A 17,164-nucleotide genomic window follows, 5' to 3' on the forward strand; every position below is an offset into this window, starting at 1 on the left:
TGATGACCTCACCCGTCATCCCCACTTGCTGTCCATGCTGTTCACTGTGTAGTTTTTCTGTTCTGACCACAAAGAACCAAAGAACCAAAATGTAACGAAAAAAAACCTCATTTCACAACATTGGCAACAACATTACCAAAAGACACCCTTCAGCAATGTCAGCAAGCCTTTATCAGTTTTAGACCAAATAATTAGACCGTAATGCCTCTTTAATGTGAGACAGAAATTAGGCACTTTTACGTAGTAGATAGTTAATATTTCATTAGCTGAAAACTAATAAGTAATATAATATTTTTTTTTCCGACTAGTTCATTGTAACAATATGTTTTTAATAGCTGTGATCTGGTTGTGAAGGTTAGAATGAGCAATACTTTGTAAGTACTTAGTGTTTAGTACTTATTGTCGTTGTGCTTAGCGCTTACTATGAATACAGTGTCTATTATTTATTCCATTAGTACATTGTAATAAGGTCACTCAGATCCACCAAATGTAAACACTGTGTTGACAGGGTTCTTAGAGGACTCAGAGGGACGGGGGTACTGCAGCAGCCCCAACTAATCACAGCTAACTCTAGGCCTGTGCAGGTCGAGACTGGTTTGGGTGTCTGGATGGGATAAGAGTTTCCGACCTTTTACGCTGTCTCCACGGTGGAGTGACTGAGTGGACCCCCTGTGGGTGACGCTGAAGTCTCTCGCCCGCCACCCAGGTAGGTTGACCCTTCCCTCGTTCCTCTCCAACACAATGGTTCCCCCCCCCCCCCCCTCACGTTCTGGTCATCTTTTCCCCCTCCCATCAGGTCTCTGTACTCTCTCCATTTTTCCCCCTTTCCATACCGACCGGGCCGCTTAAAGTTCATCCTCCACAGTAGAGTGGAAAATGCATTAAGCCTTCTGGGAATCTGCGGTTACCCACTGGAGTTGAAGGAGGGAAACATAGTGTGCAGCGGTGGTGTGCGTTGTCATTCTTCTGCGTCTCTCTCACATTCTCTCTCTTTCTCTCTCTGTCTCTCACACTCACTCTCTCATTCTTTCTCTCAGACAGCTCTTGCACTGCGGTTTCACACCAAGCCCTTCACGTGAACTGTCAGCTCGTCTTAGAAATGTGAAAACCACTTGCGTTGGCACAGTGACCTTCAGCTGTAACAGATGAAACCAGAATAGTGGAACTTCTTACTTGTGTCGGCAAATCAGCAACACAAAAACGTGGTGAACTTCAGCATGGCTATCGCCACCTGGGACCCCTGATTGGTTGGCATGTAGAATAAAACATGCTGTGCTTATTAATTTGCTGCTATTAAGGGTCTGTTTGGTATATTTCAACCAAACAGATGTACGTGTTGTTCAAACCACCAAAGAACCACAAATCAGTTTCTCTCAGTCAGTTCCAACCAAAGTTTTGTGCCACCTCTTGTGGTTAACTGTTTTTCATGACTTTTCTTTTCATGCAAATTCATGAGAGTTGTAGCCCAAGCCATAATCAGAGGCTGAACAGAGAGACAAATCTGGAATCACCACTGTCACAACAGATTAAGTGTTGCCAGTGGAAACCAAATTCCAAGGGATTCACCGTGTGGGGTGGATTTTCAAAATAACATTATCTGTCGGTTAACAATCACTGGCAGAAGTAGAAATGGAGAAAAGCTGAGCTCGATCTTTGCAGAAGACTAGTAATCAAAGTCTACTGTCCGTTTTTTTTTTTTTTAAAAGGGTCTGAAGGGCCCTGAATGTTGAACTATTGCAATCAAGAGCACTTCCTAAATGTCATTCTTGTCAAGTCTAGGCACTACGCAGCCTGGTGAGGTACAAATCTGTAGCTTCAGCTGTCCTTAAGTGCACCATACTGAGAGTATATTTACCTCATGAATTTAGAGTTACATGCTTTCTAATTCCTTGGGGAGGAAATTCTTCCTGTTGCATCAGACGGTCTCAATTAGTTCACAAGTGGTTGACGGTAGAGCTCTCCACAAACACGCCATGTCTCTTTGTTACCTCTAAGCACTGCTAATACCTTGCTACTGTAAATAGCCATGGATACAAGTTCATGAACATGGCAACTGAAACTGTTATATTCGCAGGCTAAAGAGCTTCACGCCCTGAAAATTCATTCTGAGTCAGCCTTGCTATGATTATCTTTAACACTGTAATGATGCACAACTCAGCTGCAAACCCTAAGCTGAAAAAGAGATGCATAAGTTGATGACAGACTCGAAAGGTTGCGGTAAATGTGGAAATACTCCTAGCAGTGGATAATATCTCATAATAAATGTGTGTGTGTGTGTGTGTGTGTGTGTGTGTGTGTGTGGGACACGCTAAGCCTCATTCAGAAGTTGTCCACTCCACTGCGGTGAATGCCACTAGAAGACATTGGCAGAACATAAACGCAGAGCGCACAGCACAGGCTACCCCGGCCGTTCCCTGGCCAGAGGCCGAGCCTGAGCTCGTTCACAGCTGCTCGTCGCTGCGTGGTGCCCCCACAGAATGCACGCTATGGGCCCTCATGCTCCTCCAGGCCCTTATTAGCGCCTGGCCTTACTGGCCACTCTCCGGGCGGCCCCGTTTGCAGCTGTGCCGTTGGCTCCCTCTCTCTCTCTCTCTCTCTCTCTCTCTCTCTCTCTCTCTCTCTCTCTCTCTCTCTCTCTCAGACAGAGCAACACTTCATTAGAGGGGGCCCGCCCGCCAGCCTTTGGTCTCGACACCCTGAGTGATTTGTTCCGAGGGGAGGCTCATTTGGACCAATGAAAACCACAGAACCCCTCAACTCCATCTCCCTGCACCCCCACACCCCCAATTAAAACGACAGCTGATTAAGAGGTAGATGGCAGTGGCCCTGTCAAGCTGAGACATGAACACCAGTGTAGGGGGATTTGACAGATTGGATGTGCGCACGGTGCACGGAGGGGATCAGGCAGCCTCAGTACAGTCGTCTTTTCCCCCCCCCCCTCCTCCTCCCCCCTCCTCCTCCTCCTCCTCCTCCTCCCCTCCTCCTCCCCTCCCCCCTCCTCCTCCTCCTTCTCCCCCCCCCCCTCCTCCTCCTCCTCCTCCTTCTTCTCCCGCTGATTGTTTATGTTTGTTTTCTTAGCACAGTCCAATCAATTCAGCATTCTTTTCAAATCAAACAACAGGTGTCTTTGTGGGAGTCTGGGGCACTGAAGCGGGGGTGGGGTGGGGGGGGGAGGGGGGGAGCATCCCCCCCCTTCTTTGAAAGTGATAGGGGTCGGCTGGTTTTCTCATGTCTCACCCCCAAATCTAGTGCTGACTGATGGACCACCCAACTCTCAGCACTTTTGGGGCACCGACCAGCCTGGCATTCCCAACAGTCCCCCCTCCTTATGTGCGACGGAGGAAGTATTTCATTTAGTCCTTCATTATGGGTGCACCCTTCAGTCAAGTCACAACGCCAGCTAATGCAGCTTTCACTTTGAAGGCATAAGATAAAAGCCCGAAAACAAAGACAACCAAAAAAGCTTAAAAGAAAATTCATTCCTAAGTTTCCCCACAAATTTTCTTCATCTAAACAACCCCTGATTTGTTTCATCTCTTTAAAAAAACACACACACACACACACAAAAAAACACAATTGGTCTAATTAAAGTCAACAAAGTAAAAAGGGAAAATAGGACATGCACTCATGATGGGACTTCTTTCTAACTGCCTTTGGTGTGGCCTTGTATCGGGTTCCCGGCCTTAGCTGTTCACTGTAAACGCCGTAAAGGTTCCCCGAGGAGTGTTGAGTGCCAGAGTTAAAAATGCCATACTAATTTGTCACAGGCGAAGGTTTGCTTTACAGGGCCAGCCGACTGAAAGTGCTTCTTGGCTGAGAGAGGGCCCGTTCTGAGACAATGGCTAACCCACCCACCTCCTGATCTCCAGATCTGTCCTGTTCTCCTCTCTACTGTGCCACTCCTAAAGAAGGTGCAACCCAGCATTTAGTATAAGTATATAGTATATATACTTCTTTAATCCCGTGAGGGAAATTTGGTCTCTGCTTTTAACCCAATCGGTGAATTAGTGAAACACAAGCAGCACACAGTGAACACACAGTGAGGTGAAGCACACACTAATCCCGGCGCAGTGAGCTGCCTGCTACAATGGCGGCGCTCGGGGAGCAGTGAGGGGTTAGGTGCCTTGCTCAAGGGTTACAAGTCCAGAGTGCTAACCAGTGGGCCGCGGCTGCCCACATTTCTTCTCTGCCCACATTTCTTCTCTGCCTCCCCATTTGCGGGGAGACAGAGAAGCAATCCACACATCCATCTCCATGGAGTCTGCAGCTGCAGAAGACCACTTTGGTCGTTTATCATCATCATCATCATCATCATCATCATCATCATCATCATCAGGGACAATGAACAAAGATCAAAGAAAGCTCAGTGGACGTGTACAGGACTTGGAGAGACCTGGAGAGACTTGGGGAGACCTGTCTGGACCTGGCTTGAGCCCGCAGTCAGAGGACAAATCAGTGTCCGTAGCCAAGGAGAGGCCTTGCCTACTTCCTATTTTGCAGGTCCAGTGGAGGAGGGAGTATTATGATCTGCAGGGTTTTGGACAACTCCCTCTGTTTGTCTCTCTGTTTGACACTGAACTCCTGTAAGGGACAAAGACTTAACATATTTTATATTATGGTGTATTATAGATTAAAATGCAGTGATGTTGTTTTGCCGATTTTCAGGCTACTGTCTGCAATCAAAACAATGAAAGCCTTTGGTGCAAAAAGAATACACCATACAGTTTATGTGATCAGTAAAAACAAGCTAAATCAGCTTGAAGGGTTTAACATTATGCCAGCACCGATGAAGCTCATAATTCAAATCAAAAGCTCATCACTCTGCGGATCCACCTTGTGTGTGTGTGTGTGTTTGTGTGTGTGTGTGTGTGTGTGTGTGTGTGTGTGTGTGTGTGTGTGTGTGTGTGTGTGTGTGTGTGTCATACTTTCCAGATATTAAAGAGTCCTAAATGAATCCTACAGTGACACAACATTGCAATGAACTGAGCAAAAGTGTTTTTCTCTGGGCACAGTCCCTGGGCCCTCTGAAATGTCAAGATAACAATAAATAAATTAATTCCCCCCAAAAAAAACATACGCAAATAAATCAAATCGGATCATAAATCAAGGGCGGAATAAAACAATAGCTTTGGTCATGGAAAGTCATGTCCACGATTAATTTCTCCCGGAGCATTTTTGTCAAAACGCTTACTTCACCCTATACTTTACTCATTACTCCAAAACATCTGGCTGACAGGTTTTTCTGTCTTTAAAAAAAAAAAACCTTGAGCAATTTCATTCCACCAAACAGAGAGAGGACGGCACTGTGCTTTCTGCCAGCCACACACTCGACCATCCACCATTACGTCAGTGCTGCCGGCAGCTTGTTAGACATCGAACACGGGTCCCAGGGACAGTAATCCAGCCGGCACTGTCAGCGTTTGCCCGAGGCTCTCTGATTGCCTCGTTTCCAAGAACGTAATCTTCTGAAAACAATCTCTGTTTTCACTATCTTCTAAACTGATTAACCTTCGGAATATGACTTTCCAACAGTGAAGTCAAGAGTCGGAGAAGAGAAGGGGGAACAAGAAGAGACACACACACACACACACACACACACACACACACACACACACACACACACACACACACACACACAACACACACACACACACACACACACACACACAACACACACACACACACACACACACACACACATTGATGCCAGCTGTAGCCAGTCTGAGTCTGACCTTACCAAGGCTAGGAGATTGGCATACAGTCTCTCTCACACACACAGACATTCACAGGCTGTTAACTGTCTGAATGGCCAAAAATTATGAACATATCCAACCCAGAGGCTTTGAATTCCACTGATTACCAGACGAAAATCTTAACTCCCAAAGCAAAAGGAAGGAGATGGTAAGACCAATACAGTGAGAGTGAGGCATGTTTAGTGTTACTCATTTCTACATAAGAAATTATACATTCCTTTAAGTTAGCTATACACTAGTGCTGTTTTATCAGCAGTCTAGGTTGTTATGTTTGGGTTTTTTTTAATAGAAAAGAATAGGATGACCCCTGTCATAACTGAACCAGTTTTGACCAGTTCCGATCCTGACAGACCATTTCCAATTTCTTTACAAGATTAACTGTTATCTGGTTCACCTCCGTTACAAGATTAGCTGTTGTCTGGTTCACTACTGGGTTAGCTGTGGTCTAGTTCACTACTGGGTTAGCTGTTGTCTGGTTCACTACTGGGTTAGCTGTTGTCTGGTTCACTACTAGCTGTTGTCTAGTTCACTACTGGGTTAGCTGTGGTCTGGTTCACTACTGGGTTAGCTGTGGTCTGGTTCACTGCTGGGTTAGCTGTGGTCTGGTTCACTGCTGGGTTAGCTGTGGTCTGTTTCACTACTGGGTTAGCGGTTGTCTGATTTACTACTGGGTTAGTGGTTGTCTAGTTCACTACTGGGTTAGTGGTTGTCTAGTTCACTGGGTCTCCTATCTCCTGAAACTTTTAATAGGAGAGTCTCCAATAACCAGCTGGAAGGGTATTGTAATTATTATTGTATTGAAAGTAAAATAAACACTGGTCTAGATTTACCCTCTAGTCAGAGGTCTGAATTAGCCTAAATTAGCATACTGATATTTTACCTATTAAGGCTGCACATCTATTCTACTGCCTTCTCTTGATGTGTGTCTACTTCATTCCGATAGAGATAAGTTGGGTAATGAGAAACGGTTTCTGTAGACAATTTTACTTGATTAATGATTGTCTGCTGAGAGGCAGCGCATAGCTGAAATCAGTCTCTCTGAATACCAAGGGCCTTATTCACACACACACACACACACACACTGACTGACGACACACACACACACACACACACACACACACACACACACTCCCTCTGGCCTGGGCAGCCTTGCACTCTCCTGGTTCTCTACATCTGTTAACAAGAATTTCAGAACAACATGTTCAGCTCAACCCCCCCACCCCCCAGTTTGAATTCCTCCCCCGTGTGTGTGTTACACCTGTCCAAGCTTCTCCACATCATTCTTCTGGGTTCCAGAATATTCCATGCAAGAGAGCTGTGTCAAGCAGATAAAAATAGGTGTTCATTTTAGTCTGGCATGACCAAAAATTTACCATTATTATCAAGTTAACACTTCCATAGGATACAGAGCTACATCACATCACTAATCTACATTCATATTCCTTAATAAACATACCCATCCCAAAACAAGAAGATCTGACCCAATATGTTCATTTTCTCTCCAGACCTTTCAGTGTGCCACGTCAACTTATGACAACAACCAGACAAAACTGAAAAAATACCAAGGTCATGAGGTAAAGAAAACATGACTAAACTTTGTGAGAAAATTCAAAACCAAATCACGAGGTTGGAAATTGAATTTGCACGCTTTTTTTTTTTTTTTTTTAAACCCAGGTTTCAAAAATACCGCTCACATCACCCTTGTCCGGACTTTCCACAGCAATTAACTAACGTGTCCACATCTGCCATGCTGACAGTCGATTCGGGAGACATTTGGAGAGAGACATTTTTTTCATTGGGGAAAAAAAAGGTGAGATTGAACTGTGCCAGTCGGCGCCCTCTACTGGCCAAAGCCCACAGCCTCCACTTCCTACTGAACTAATGAAATCATCGCAATCACCCGAAACAGTCCATTTCATAACATCAAGAAGTACAAAAAAAAAACAGTTTTATTGCACTCCATCCAAGACAAGACATGTCAGTGGTGACGTGAGGGGACGGCTGTAAAAATGGCCACTCTGTCATGTGTGTCTCTCTCCCTCTCTCTCTTTCTCTCTCTCTCCCTCTCTCATATGATGATGAGGCAATGTATCTTCATATGTTCAGAGGATTCACTTGTTCGGATGAATTAAGCCATTTGTGGTGACACATTATTGCAGAATCCCTTGTGTCCCATCTTGCAAAATGTATGGATAGCATGCCTCATGAGTAATGTGACAATCTTGGACATTTTTATAGCAGGTGTTGGACACATATACTGCAGCCCCCCCCCCCCCCCACCCCCAAAGACAGGCAGCAGATAGGAGGAGATATATGATTGCAAGGGCAAATAACTCAGTGACAGTTAATTTACCACGACAGGATCCCTCTCATGAAGCCAGGAAAAATGTTCCCCCCCTTTTTGTTTGCGATGCTGCTTTTCTCATCAAACAGTCCATTTTCACCTCAACTGATGCATCATCACCTGCAGTATAGCTCTCTCCGAGGAGACCCCTGCAGTATAGCTCTCTCCGAGGAGACCCCGTCGCACTTTCCGTCCGCTGTCCGCCCTGAGGTGAAATCATTGGAAAAACGGCGGGCACCGTATGGGAATGACTGCGACAGGCTGTTTACCCAGCAACATGAGGATACGGAGATTGCCTCAGGTAAACCCTTACCATTGGCCCTCACAGTTTTGCATGAAAACAGCAATGACACGTACACACACACACACACACACATACACACACACACACAAAAGGAAGGGATTTTTTTTGCCCTCCCACGTATATTCCAAATTAAGATCTTTCTTGTTTTTTTTTTTTTTTTTTTTTTTAGAGACGAGGAATGTTGAAGACATTTCAGGCTGTAGTCTCTCTACCCTCCTGCACAGGCTACTGGAGCCGAGGGGAGAGAGAGGTGAGGTGAGTGAGGCCTCGCTCTCGCTCTCGCTCTCTGGTGAATCTCACCGCTGTGTGTGCCTGCATCTACTCTCCCTGCTAAATCCTAGGCCACTTCAAAGCGGCCACACACTTGTGTGTGTGTGTGTGTTACTGATCGAGCTCTCTGCCCTCTGGCTGTGAGCCTAATGAGGCCGACCGGCTCCACAGTTGTTCCTCCTCCTTCTCCGTGATTAGGGTTGTAACATGCACGAGGAGACCGGATTTTTGTCCTTTGGAGAGATTTAATTCTTACAATTCCCAAGAATCTTTCAACGGAGTCAAAAGCAAAGTCAATTAGAGAAGAGAAGTGGGAAGAAAGGAATGGAGGGAGAGAGAAAGAGACAGAGAGAGAGAGAGAGAGAGAGAGGAGGGGGAGGAAGAGAACGAGCATCTGGATTGCCATGTAAATAGTTGTGAAGATAGGTAGAGTTTGGCTGAGTGCCAGGGCCTCTACAAAGGGCCCGTAACATCTGTTTGGGGTAGATTCCTGGACCTGTGCTGGAGAAAGAATAACACACTCGCTGCAATAAGGCCTTCACTTCTGATCGGCTGCACACACACATACACACACACACACACACACACACACACACACACACACACACACACACGTTTGTCTCCACGGCGACAGCCAGAAGGAGGGACCATCCCTGAAGGCCAGACAGGACAGAGAGTGCCCCCACCCAACCCCATTCCTCCCTTCTGAAACTTGACAGTTTGGACTACAGTTTGCAGACAAATGCACTGTGACGAGACCATCACAGTTCTGTGATTGATTGCATTCAGCACCCCTCCACCACTTCCACGCACAGCACTAACACAGCATTCATCAGGGGAGCACTCTAGTCTGCACTGTTGACGACGAGAAGCTAACAAAATAAAGTAATACTACAGGGAGACTTCAAGCGAAAACATAATCAATCACTCAGACAACCTGCGATCAGTACCAAATGGCCAAAAATGGACTTTATACCTCATTTATCAAACCAAAAAAAGCTGCTGTAAATGATTGTTTAGCAATATCATATGATAGCCACAGAACATTTGTGGTTGAGAGTTTAATTAAGAGATGATGACTGACGCACTGATGACTTGAGTTGAAACCACAAGTCTGTTGTAAGGGAAGAGGTCAGTGACCTCACACCCCAGGCACCCAAGTGGCAAGCAAACATCAACCCAACAAGGAGTGCAGGATGAGGATCACAGCCCTGAGGTCGCACGATGCAGTTCTCTCTGTCCTCATTTCTCTCTGTCCTCATTTCTCTCCCGTTACTTTTGTGCTCCTCTTTGTAGCGGGAGCATATGCCAGCAATTTGTATAACAAATGTTGGTTTTAGACAGTGTTCCTCTTGCACAAGTGGCTGTGCAGCCCTCCGCCCACCCCACCCCCATACGCCGCTACAAAGACTTCCATTCGTTAGTGGTTAAGAGCAAAGCAAAACAAATTAATTAGCGCTATCTGTGGGTGGGGGGAACGTCCAAAGAAAAGCAGACGCAGTAACGCTATGCCATTACCTAAATTCACATGCATCTGCACGAGCCCACCCGCCACCAATGCCCCCGGCACTCTCAAACCTGCCCCCACCCCACCCAACCACCCAACTGCCCTTAAGTGAGTTAGAGGGACCACCTGCGGGACAGAGGAGTCCCAGCCGGTTACGACTCTGGGATGGAATAGAATCACATATCCAGCTCTCCAAATAACCCCCAGATCATTTTCCTTTGTGCCGCGCAGACCTCCGAAAAGGTATAACAGGAAAAGATTATATCATTTGCTGGGATTTCAGATTTTCTCTTTCTTTTTCTATGTCCCTTCTTTTCTGTGTGTGCGGTGGGGGTGGGGGGTGAAGTTGAAAATTTAGGGTGCTCTTTGGAAATGATCAAACCTTTGGAAAAGCAATTTGCGCACACTCAAGGTGGCCAGTTTCAACCTACGCAACTTGGAAGTAACTTAGTGTACAACACAAAGCTATTCAAACAAGCAGATGCTGTACAGTTTGGTTAACAATTTGGACATGCATAATCGCAAGATAACCTTTGAAAGTTGAAGGAATAACAGATGACAAGAACAAACATTAATCATCAAAGGTACCAGTCCATTTTCAAAAAAGGATATGATGGCACCCCTCTGTCTTTAATTAAGCGAACATTGTTTCATAAGGTCATCATCTGTGTTCGTATAAAACAGTGTCACCTTATGTGCTGAAAAGTGAACAGTTGGCTGACAGTAATATCTAATATCTACTCATAAACTAGAGGTCCTCTCCTGTCAGACGAGTTCTCATACCCCTTTGAAAGAAAGCTCTGATACCGAAGTACACCAAGAGCTACCATCAACCGCAACAGCATGAAAACATGCATGAGATTCTGTGGCAGGAACATGTGATACGGGTTAAGTGAGACTCCGGGTTCTGTCTCCGTGGTTTCGTTTACCTGCATGGGTCCCCTCAGGGTGACCTTCCGCAGAGGGCACACATGAAAATTTGTCAAAACCAAATAAACAGGCTCAACATTTATTGGCCTCAAATTCATATGGTAAGTATAACCCTCATTTTCAGATTTTATTTCTCTACTTTGAGGCTTGTTGGGAAGAGAGTTACAGGGGGTATAGTGTGCATGTGCATATGTGTGTGGGGTATGTGTGTGTGTGTGTGTGTGTGTGTGTTGGAGTGTGAGTAGTTGGTAGTTATTATCTTTCTCATACATCGTCATAGCTACATAGCATATGGGAACATTTTTGCTCACAGGTTTCTCTTTTCTCTCTTTTTTTTCCTCAACAGCCGTAAATCCACCATGTCAACAATAAAATATAGCTTACCAGCAACAGATGGAGTTGAAGAAATAGCAAAAAGGGGGAGAAACCCCAAATCCAAATTTTACCACTACTAAATTTTACAGCTGACACAAAGCACACAGCTCTAACAATCCCCGAGAGAGTTGGCAAGAGAAAGAGTTTGTGATGTGTGTGTGTGTGTGTGTGTGTGTGTGTGTGTTCATGGGTGTTCTATCAGAGGATCTTAAGAGTAATCCTCACCTGAAATAACTCAATCTTTTCACACCTGACGTAGCACCACATCCTACAATTTGTCTGCTTGAATCAACACCTTCCCTACCTGCAAATGACATAGCTTTATCATTACTTTGAAGCTTCCAACGTCCTGAGTGGGTCCGCATTGAAATTCAGAATTTCTCATATTCTTTTTTTTGTAAGTGTATGTTTTGGTCTTTTTTGCCTTTATTCAGATAGGATAGTGAAGAGGCTGACAGGAAGTGAGTGGGAGAGAGAGATGGCGTGGAATCAGGAAATGACCCAGGTCGGACTCAAACTCGGGTACCTGTGGGCACTTGGACCCGAATGATAGGAGCATTGTAGCCAGTTTCACCACAACGTCCCCCTGTACTCTCATACTTTTAGACATATCAGTTGAGCGACTACCATTGCCCCTACAAAGACATCCTCTAACCAATGTAGTATGCTAAGCTTATTTTGCACTGTTACCTGGTAAAAAATACATAATGCAAAAGTAAGCTATGTCCATTAAACTAAGTAGGTTTGACAATTACTTTTACAAATGCTCAGTCAGAGACTGGCCCTCTTCACTCCTCTGTCCTAGTAGAGATCCTGCCGGAGGAATGAGTGCAGCATGTAGATGTGATTGCACGTGACAGCAGTTAAAACAAGCATGGATTTTTACCACATAGAAAAGTTTTTACTGTACTTTGCTCCAACAATGCCATCAGTAGACACAGCATTGCGATGCCAAAACCCCACAAACAGCAAGGTTATAGGTTCAGTTCACTGGGAGTTTTGTAAGTTGCTTTGGATAAATGTATCAGCTAAACAAACACATACATACATACAAACAAACAAACAAACAAACGAATAAGATTTTTCCCATCACATTACATCATAAGTAAGCTAAAGGAAATTATTATTTAAAAAAAAAAAAACTTTATGACCGGAAACATTATTTGCAAATAGTCTAGGTGCACATACAGCATCTTATGTGTATATTATTGAGCCTTTATCTGAATGACCTTTGTTCTTATTCAAAGTGAGAAATTAATCAAATATTATCAAATAAAATGGAGTTTTCCCTCAGTGCATGGAACCAAGATATCTTGGTATCAGATAGCTTTGTCAGATTGTCATATGAAGACTAATGCTACACTCTTATATGAAACAAGGCTGTAGCCCAGATGTTGTATAATGGAAATAAATAATGCTGCATGTTTATCTTTGAAGGTAACCCACATTTACACACATTTTGATTGCTAAAATTAGCCAAGGTCAACAGTGTCTGTCTTTATAGTATTGTTACACTTTTCTGAGAGTTGTTTTTTCCTCCACAAATCTATTCAACAGACTTCTGGTGCTGCCGTGAAATTTTAATATGGCTGATCTCTACACCCTTCTATCGGAGCCAGGCTGCGCGAATCACTGGCCTGTGGGATAACAAGAATCTGCACGGGCACCCGAACAGGTACGGACACACCAGAGAGCAGGGTTTTTCCTGGAGAGAAACAACAACAGGTCTAATCGTTAAATTATGTTTTTGACATAGTGTCTTCTGCTCTTCCTCTCTATGTAACTTTGGGCCAGCTGATTAATTAAACCTGTCTTGCGGATTTGTTTGTATTTCATGCACAATAGCATGCGGATTATGGCTTGAGAAAGAGAGAGAGAGAGAGAGAGAGAGAGAGAGAAACGCCAATAACCAGCTTGCACAGGCCGGGGCCTGTTCTAATAAGGGAAAAAAGAGGCCCAATCAAATAATAAATCACATCTTTTATTTATTACTCTTGATAGTGCTTTTACAATCTCCTTTCATGTCGGCTGCTCAAGCGTGGTGTGAAAGCCAAATGTGTTCTCCAGAGATGGAACATGTTCGACATGTATGTCCATTAAACATTGAATTCTAAACTGACAGGTTTTTGGAAAAGGACCTCAACCAGAGAGCTCTGAGATGAGAGCGAGTCGCAGCCATGAGATTCTCTGAGAGAGGGTGTGAATTTCAAATGACAAACGTTGTGTGCGTAGGCTACGGTGCAGTGGAGCGCACGCAAACCTCTCACGCTACCTTGCAATAACTTACACGACTTGAAACATGTTGGTCTATTACAATCGAGACAGATTCCTCTCAAAGGACGAGCGAGGTCAGCGCCTCCACAAATTCTCTCTGAGAAGACACGTTGTTATTAGGCGGAGTCTTCTGATGCTGTGCATGACTATATCAAGCTGTACTTTGGTGGATATAAGACAGAGTCCATATGATGCCGCTAAAAATGATCATCTTTCTCATGTCTACTGACGTATATTTTCGAACTTTATTAAAGCACCCAGGCATTCTGTGTGCCGGTCAAGTTTAATAAAATACGTCATCAACGTTTTGTCTGTCGCCCCCATCTCACCCCCTCCCGTTCTATGCAGTCTAGAATCCAGCAGCTGGTTTAGCGCTATACTACTACCGCCGAGGGACACGACGAGGAAGCACCTGCTTCCAACGAGGAGGTGGAGAAAAAACTTTCATTAAAACTTCAAACTCAGCTTCTCCAGTGGCTCGTAATGCACACCACAGTGAGCGCACCGCTATCGGACTGAACTTTTCCCTTAGACTTTTGACGCAGGTCCTGACGGCCAGCTGCCGCTTCTTGGTTTGGTCTGGGGGACGGAGAGGAGAGGGGGACTGTGCCATATGAGAAAGGTGTGGTATACTCTGGACGCACAGGAGGAGTTTTTTTTTTTTTTCAAAACTCCATTTCCACGGATGATTTTCCTTACGGACATTTTTGTTCCACCGCTCCCATGTAACTTTCCAGCTCGCTATCATCCGCAAAGCGTAATGCTTTGATTGATGTAGGCAAACTCTTGCCTCTGACACATCTTGGCGCACACCAATCAAAGTGTTTCTTGCGTGCGTCTCGTTACACGTTTTTTTTTTTTTTTTTTTATCTCAAACTACAAGCTGCAGCCCAAGACAGTTATGCTCCAGCGGCTGGGTGCGATGCAAGGACTTCTTTCCGACTTCGATCCCATCTTTAATAACAGAGTAATTTTGGAAGGAGTTGCGGTTACTGGGACAAAAGCATCGGCATCATCAATAGCAAAGGCTCGGGTAAAACGACATTTTTCCTCAGTAAGGAAATTGATGTGCGTAAAGAAGGGATGCCAGCCAGGCGTGGCTTGCATTTGAATATCCAATTTGAGAATGCGCGGGGAGTATGTATATAAACGACTCTTTCAATCTAATAAACAGACATTTCCATGTGATGAATAGTGTGGGACGATTAATGAAGTAGTTTTATGAGGAGCAAGGCACCGCGCGCCGGGCACGTCCTCACGGGCATCTGCATGGGTCGGACCCTCGCCTCACACGGCCAACCGCTCCTCCAAAGTCAACCTATATTTCACATTGCATAAACAACTCTGCCAAGTGTGCGCGATGGCAGAGGTCGGGGGGTTTCTCGGGGCCCTGGATTTGGATTTACAAAGCTTGCCTGCGCTGGGACCTCTCTCCGAGTCGCCTGCAGGTTTGAATGAAAGATTGGGACTGATCGAGGGGAGATTACAAAGAGGGTCTCTCACGGATTTTGAACATCTTAAAGGGATTCTGCGACGGCGACAGCTGTACTGTAGGACCGGCTTTCAACTGGAGATATTTCCCAACGGCACCGTCCACGGTACCAGACAGGATCACAGTAGATTCGGTGAGAGCGCACCATTGACCCACGTTTGTCAATAAATCATCGCACCCTGACGCACACTGCTTTGACATTGACGAGTTTGGTAAGATAGATTATTTTACCCCGCCAATGGAAACAGTGCCCATTAATCATTTAAAGTAGAGGTCAGAATTTACATAGGAGACAGACAACGTGTCGCTAACACTTTGGACAGGCATTTAAGGAGCTTTTTGGGGGTTCTTGTTGCCCGCCGCCGTCTGTGGTGAGATAGCCGGGAAATTTGAGAACATGACGCACAGGGGAATGAAGGGAGGTTCGTTCAGGGCATTCCACTTTAACCTAGATGTTTCTTAGGACAATTTTGTCGAACACGGTTTTGTCTGGTGCCTGTTGACTACCTAGTTTGTAGCAGGTTTACAAAGGTGAACAAACTCCAGAGTCGCCCACCCACAGGAGAGACCCTCATTCCCCCGCAACTCTCTGTGCGGACAGGCGCTATGAAGGACGCAGGTGTCTTCTCTCAGTGGTAAACAAGTGAGCAGCGTTAGGCTGTTTTTTTTGTCTTGCTTAAACTTGTTCAAAGGACACAGGCATGACATGCAACATTAATCGTACGTTTAATGTAAAGAGTTCGTGATGTTGAGTTATCATAAGAAAATTGATGAGCGCGATAAAAAAAAGTTAATGTTCACAGTGTCTACGCAGGTGAAGCTATGTCAAGAGAATGTAAATATATTTCTAAGTCATGGCATGACCACTCTGGAATTCAAGGAGCGTTTGTGTTTGGTTCTTAACCAAAACAAGGCTCTTCAGTGGATTGGGTGGTCTGCGAGTTTGTGTCTGGCATCCCTGCAAGGCGGAATTTAAAGCGTTTGTCAGCAGTGTGTTGCAGAAAGCCTGTGTCTTTGATTAGACGAATTAGAAACACGCGTTTCTTCTCTCAGGCGTTGCTGGGATTTTCTGTGTCATCTCTTGGCATCGCAAAACTCTTCGGAATAGTTGGTCCAGGTGGCTGAGCGCTAGCGCGAGTTCTTTTTTCCTTAGCCTACTTATTTGGCATTTCAACTTTTTATTTTTATCTAGGCTATCAAACACACTTTTCCATTGCCTGGTAGGCTACTGCTTCGGTGGAGCTCTTTTTTAAAATATAAGTATACATCAGTTGGAAAGCGAATTGTAAAGAAGCCAGTTCTAGAGCATTCTTTATTTATGAGCACATTCACCTGACCACGTTGCGAAGACAGGCGAGGAGAGAGGCAGGCAGGTGTTGATTCGGGAGTGCCTGTCTACTCTCGGGATGTCCAGCACAAATCATCGGTGTTTGATTTCCCGGAACCGCCATTCGCAGTCAAACGACCATACAAAGGTGCAATAAAACAGCGTAGAAAGAAATATTGATTTCCTTCTGGTCAACAACCAGGTTTCATGTGAAAGTAACCATCTTATCCTGCGGTGGTAAACAGCGGTCTTATCTACAAGCCGCATTTCTCTGGACACCAAAACTGCAATAAATTAATGTTTGCGGCTTGCAGAACTCAGTGCATAAACATGTCTTATTTGAGATATGGCGGACATTTGGAATAGTTCTGAGGAGGACCCCACAAACAGGTTTTAACTGTCTACTAATCTGAACTGTCTTGTGTAATGTGATGTTTATAGTAAAACAACCTGTTGAGTTTTTGGCTGATTCAATCCGGTAAAACCAAATTGTTGCGATATATTCATATTACAGATCACTAGAGTGCGAACGAAAAGTGAGCAGAAGGAAATGGTACACGCGTAGGCTACACAACTAAGTGAATGAAT

General features: G+C 44.8%; 1 protein-coding gene across 1 annotated transcript in view; it reads left to right on the forward strand.

Moving 5' to 3' along the window:
* The first annotated feature begins 14,694 nt into the window (after positions 1 to 14,694).
* Positions 14,695 to 17,164, forward strand: part of fgf16 (fibroblast growth factor 16) — a 6,976-nt gene continuing 4,506 nt past the window's right edge. The window contains exon 1 of the mRNA XM_048231496.1: positions 14,695 to 15,382. Coding sequence (XP_048087453.1) covers positions 15,118 to 15,382 — 265 coding nt within the window. The 5' untranslated portion in view covers positions 14,695 to 15,117. The remainder of the gene's footprint in view (positions 15,383 to 17,164) is intronic.

Source organism: Alosa alosa, chromosome 21 (assembly GCF_017589495.1).
Source record: "Alosa alosa isolate M-15738 ecotype Scorff River chromosome 21, AALO_Geno_1.1, whole genome shotgun sequence".
Taxonomy (NCBI): Eukaryota; Metazoa; Chordata; class Actinopteri; order Clupeiformes; family Clupeidae; genus Alosa; species Alosa alosa.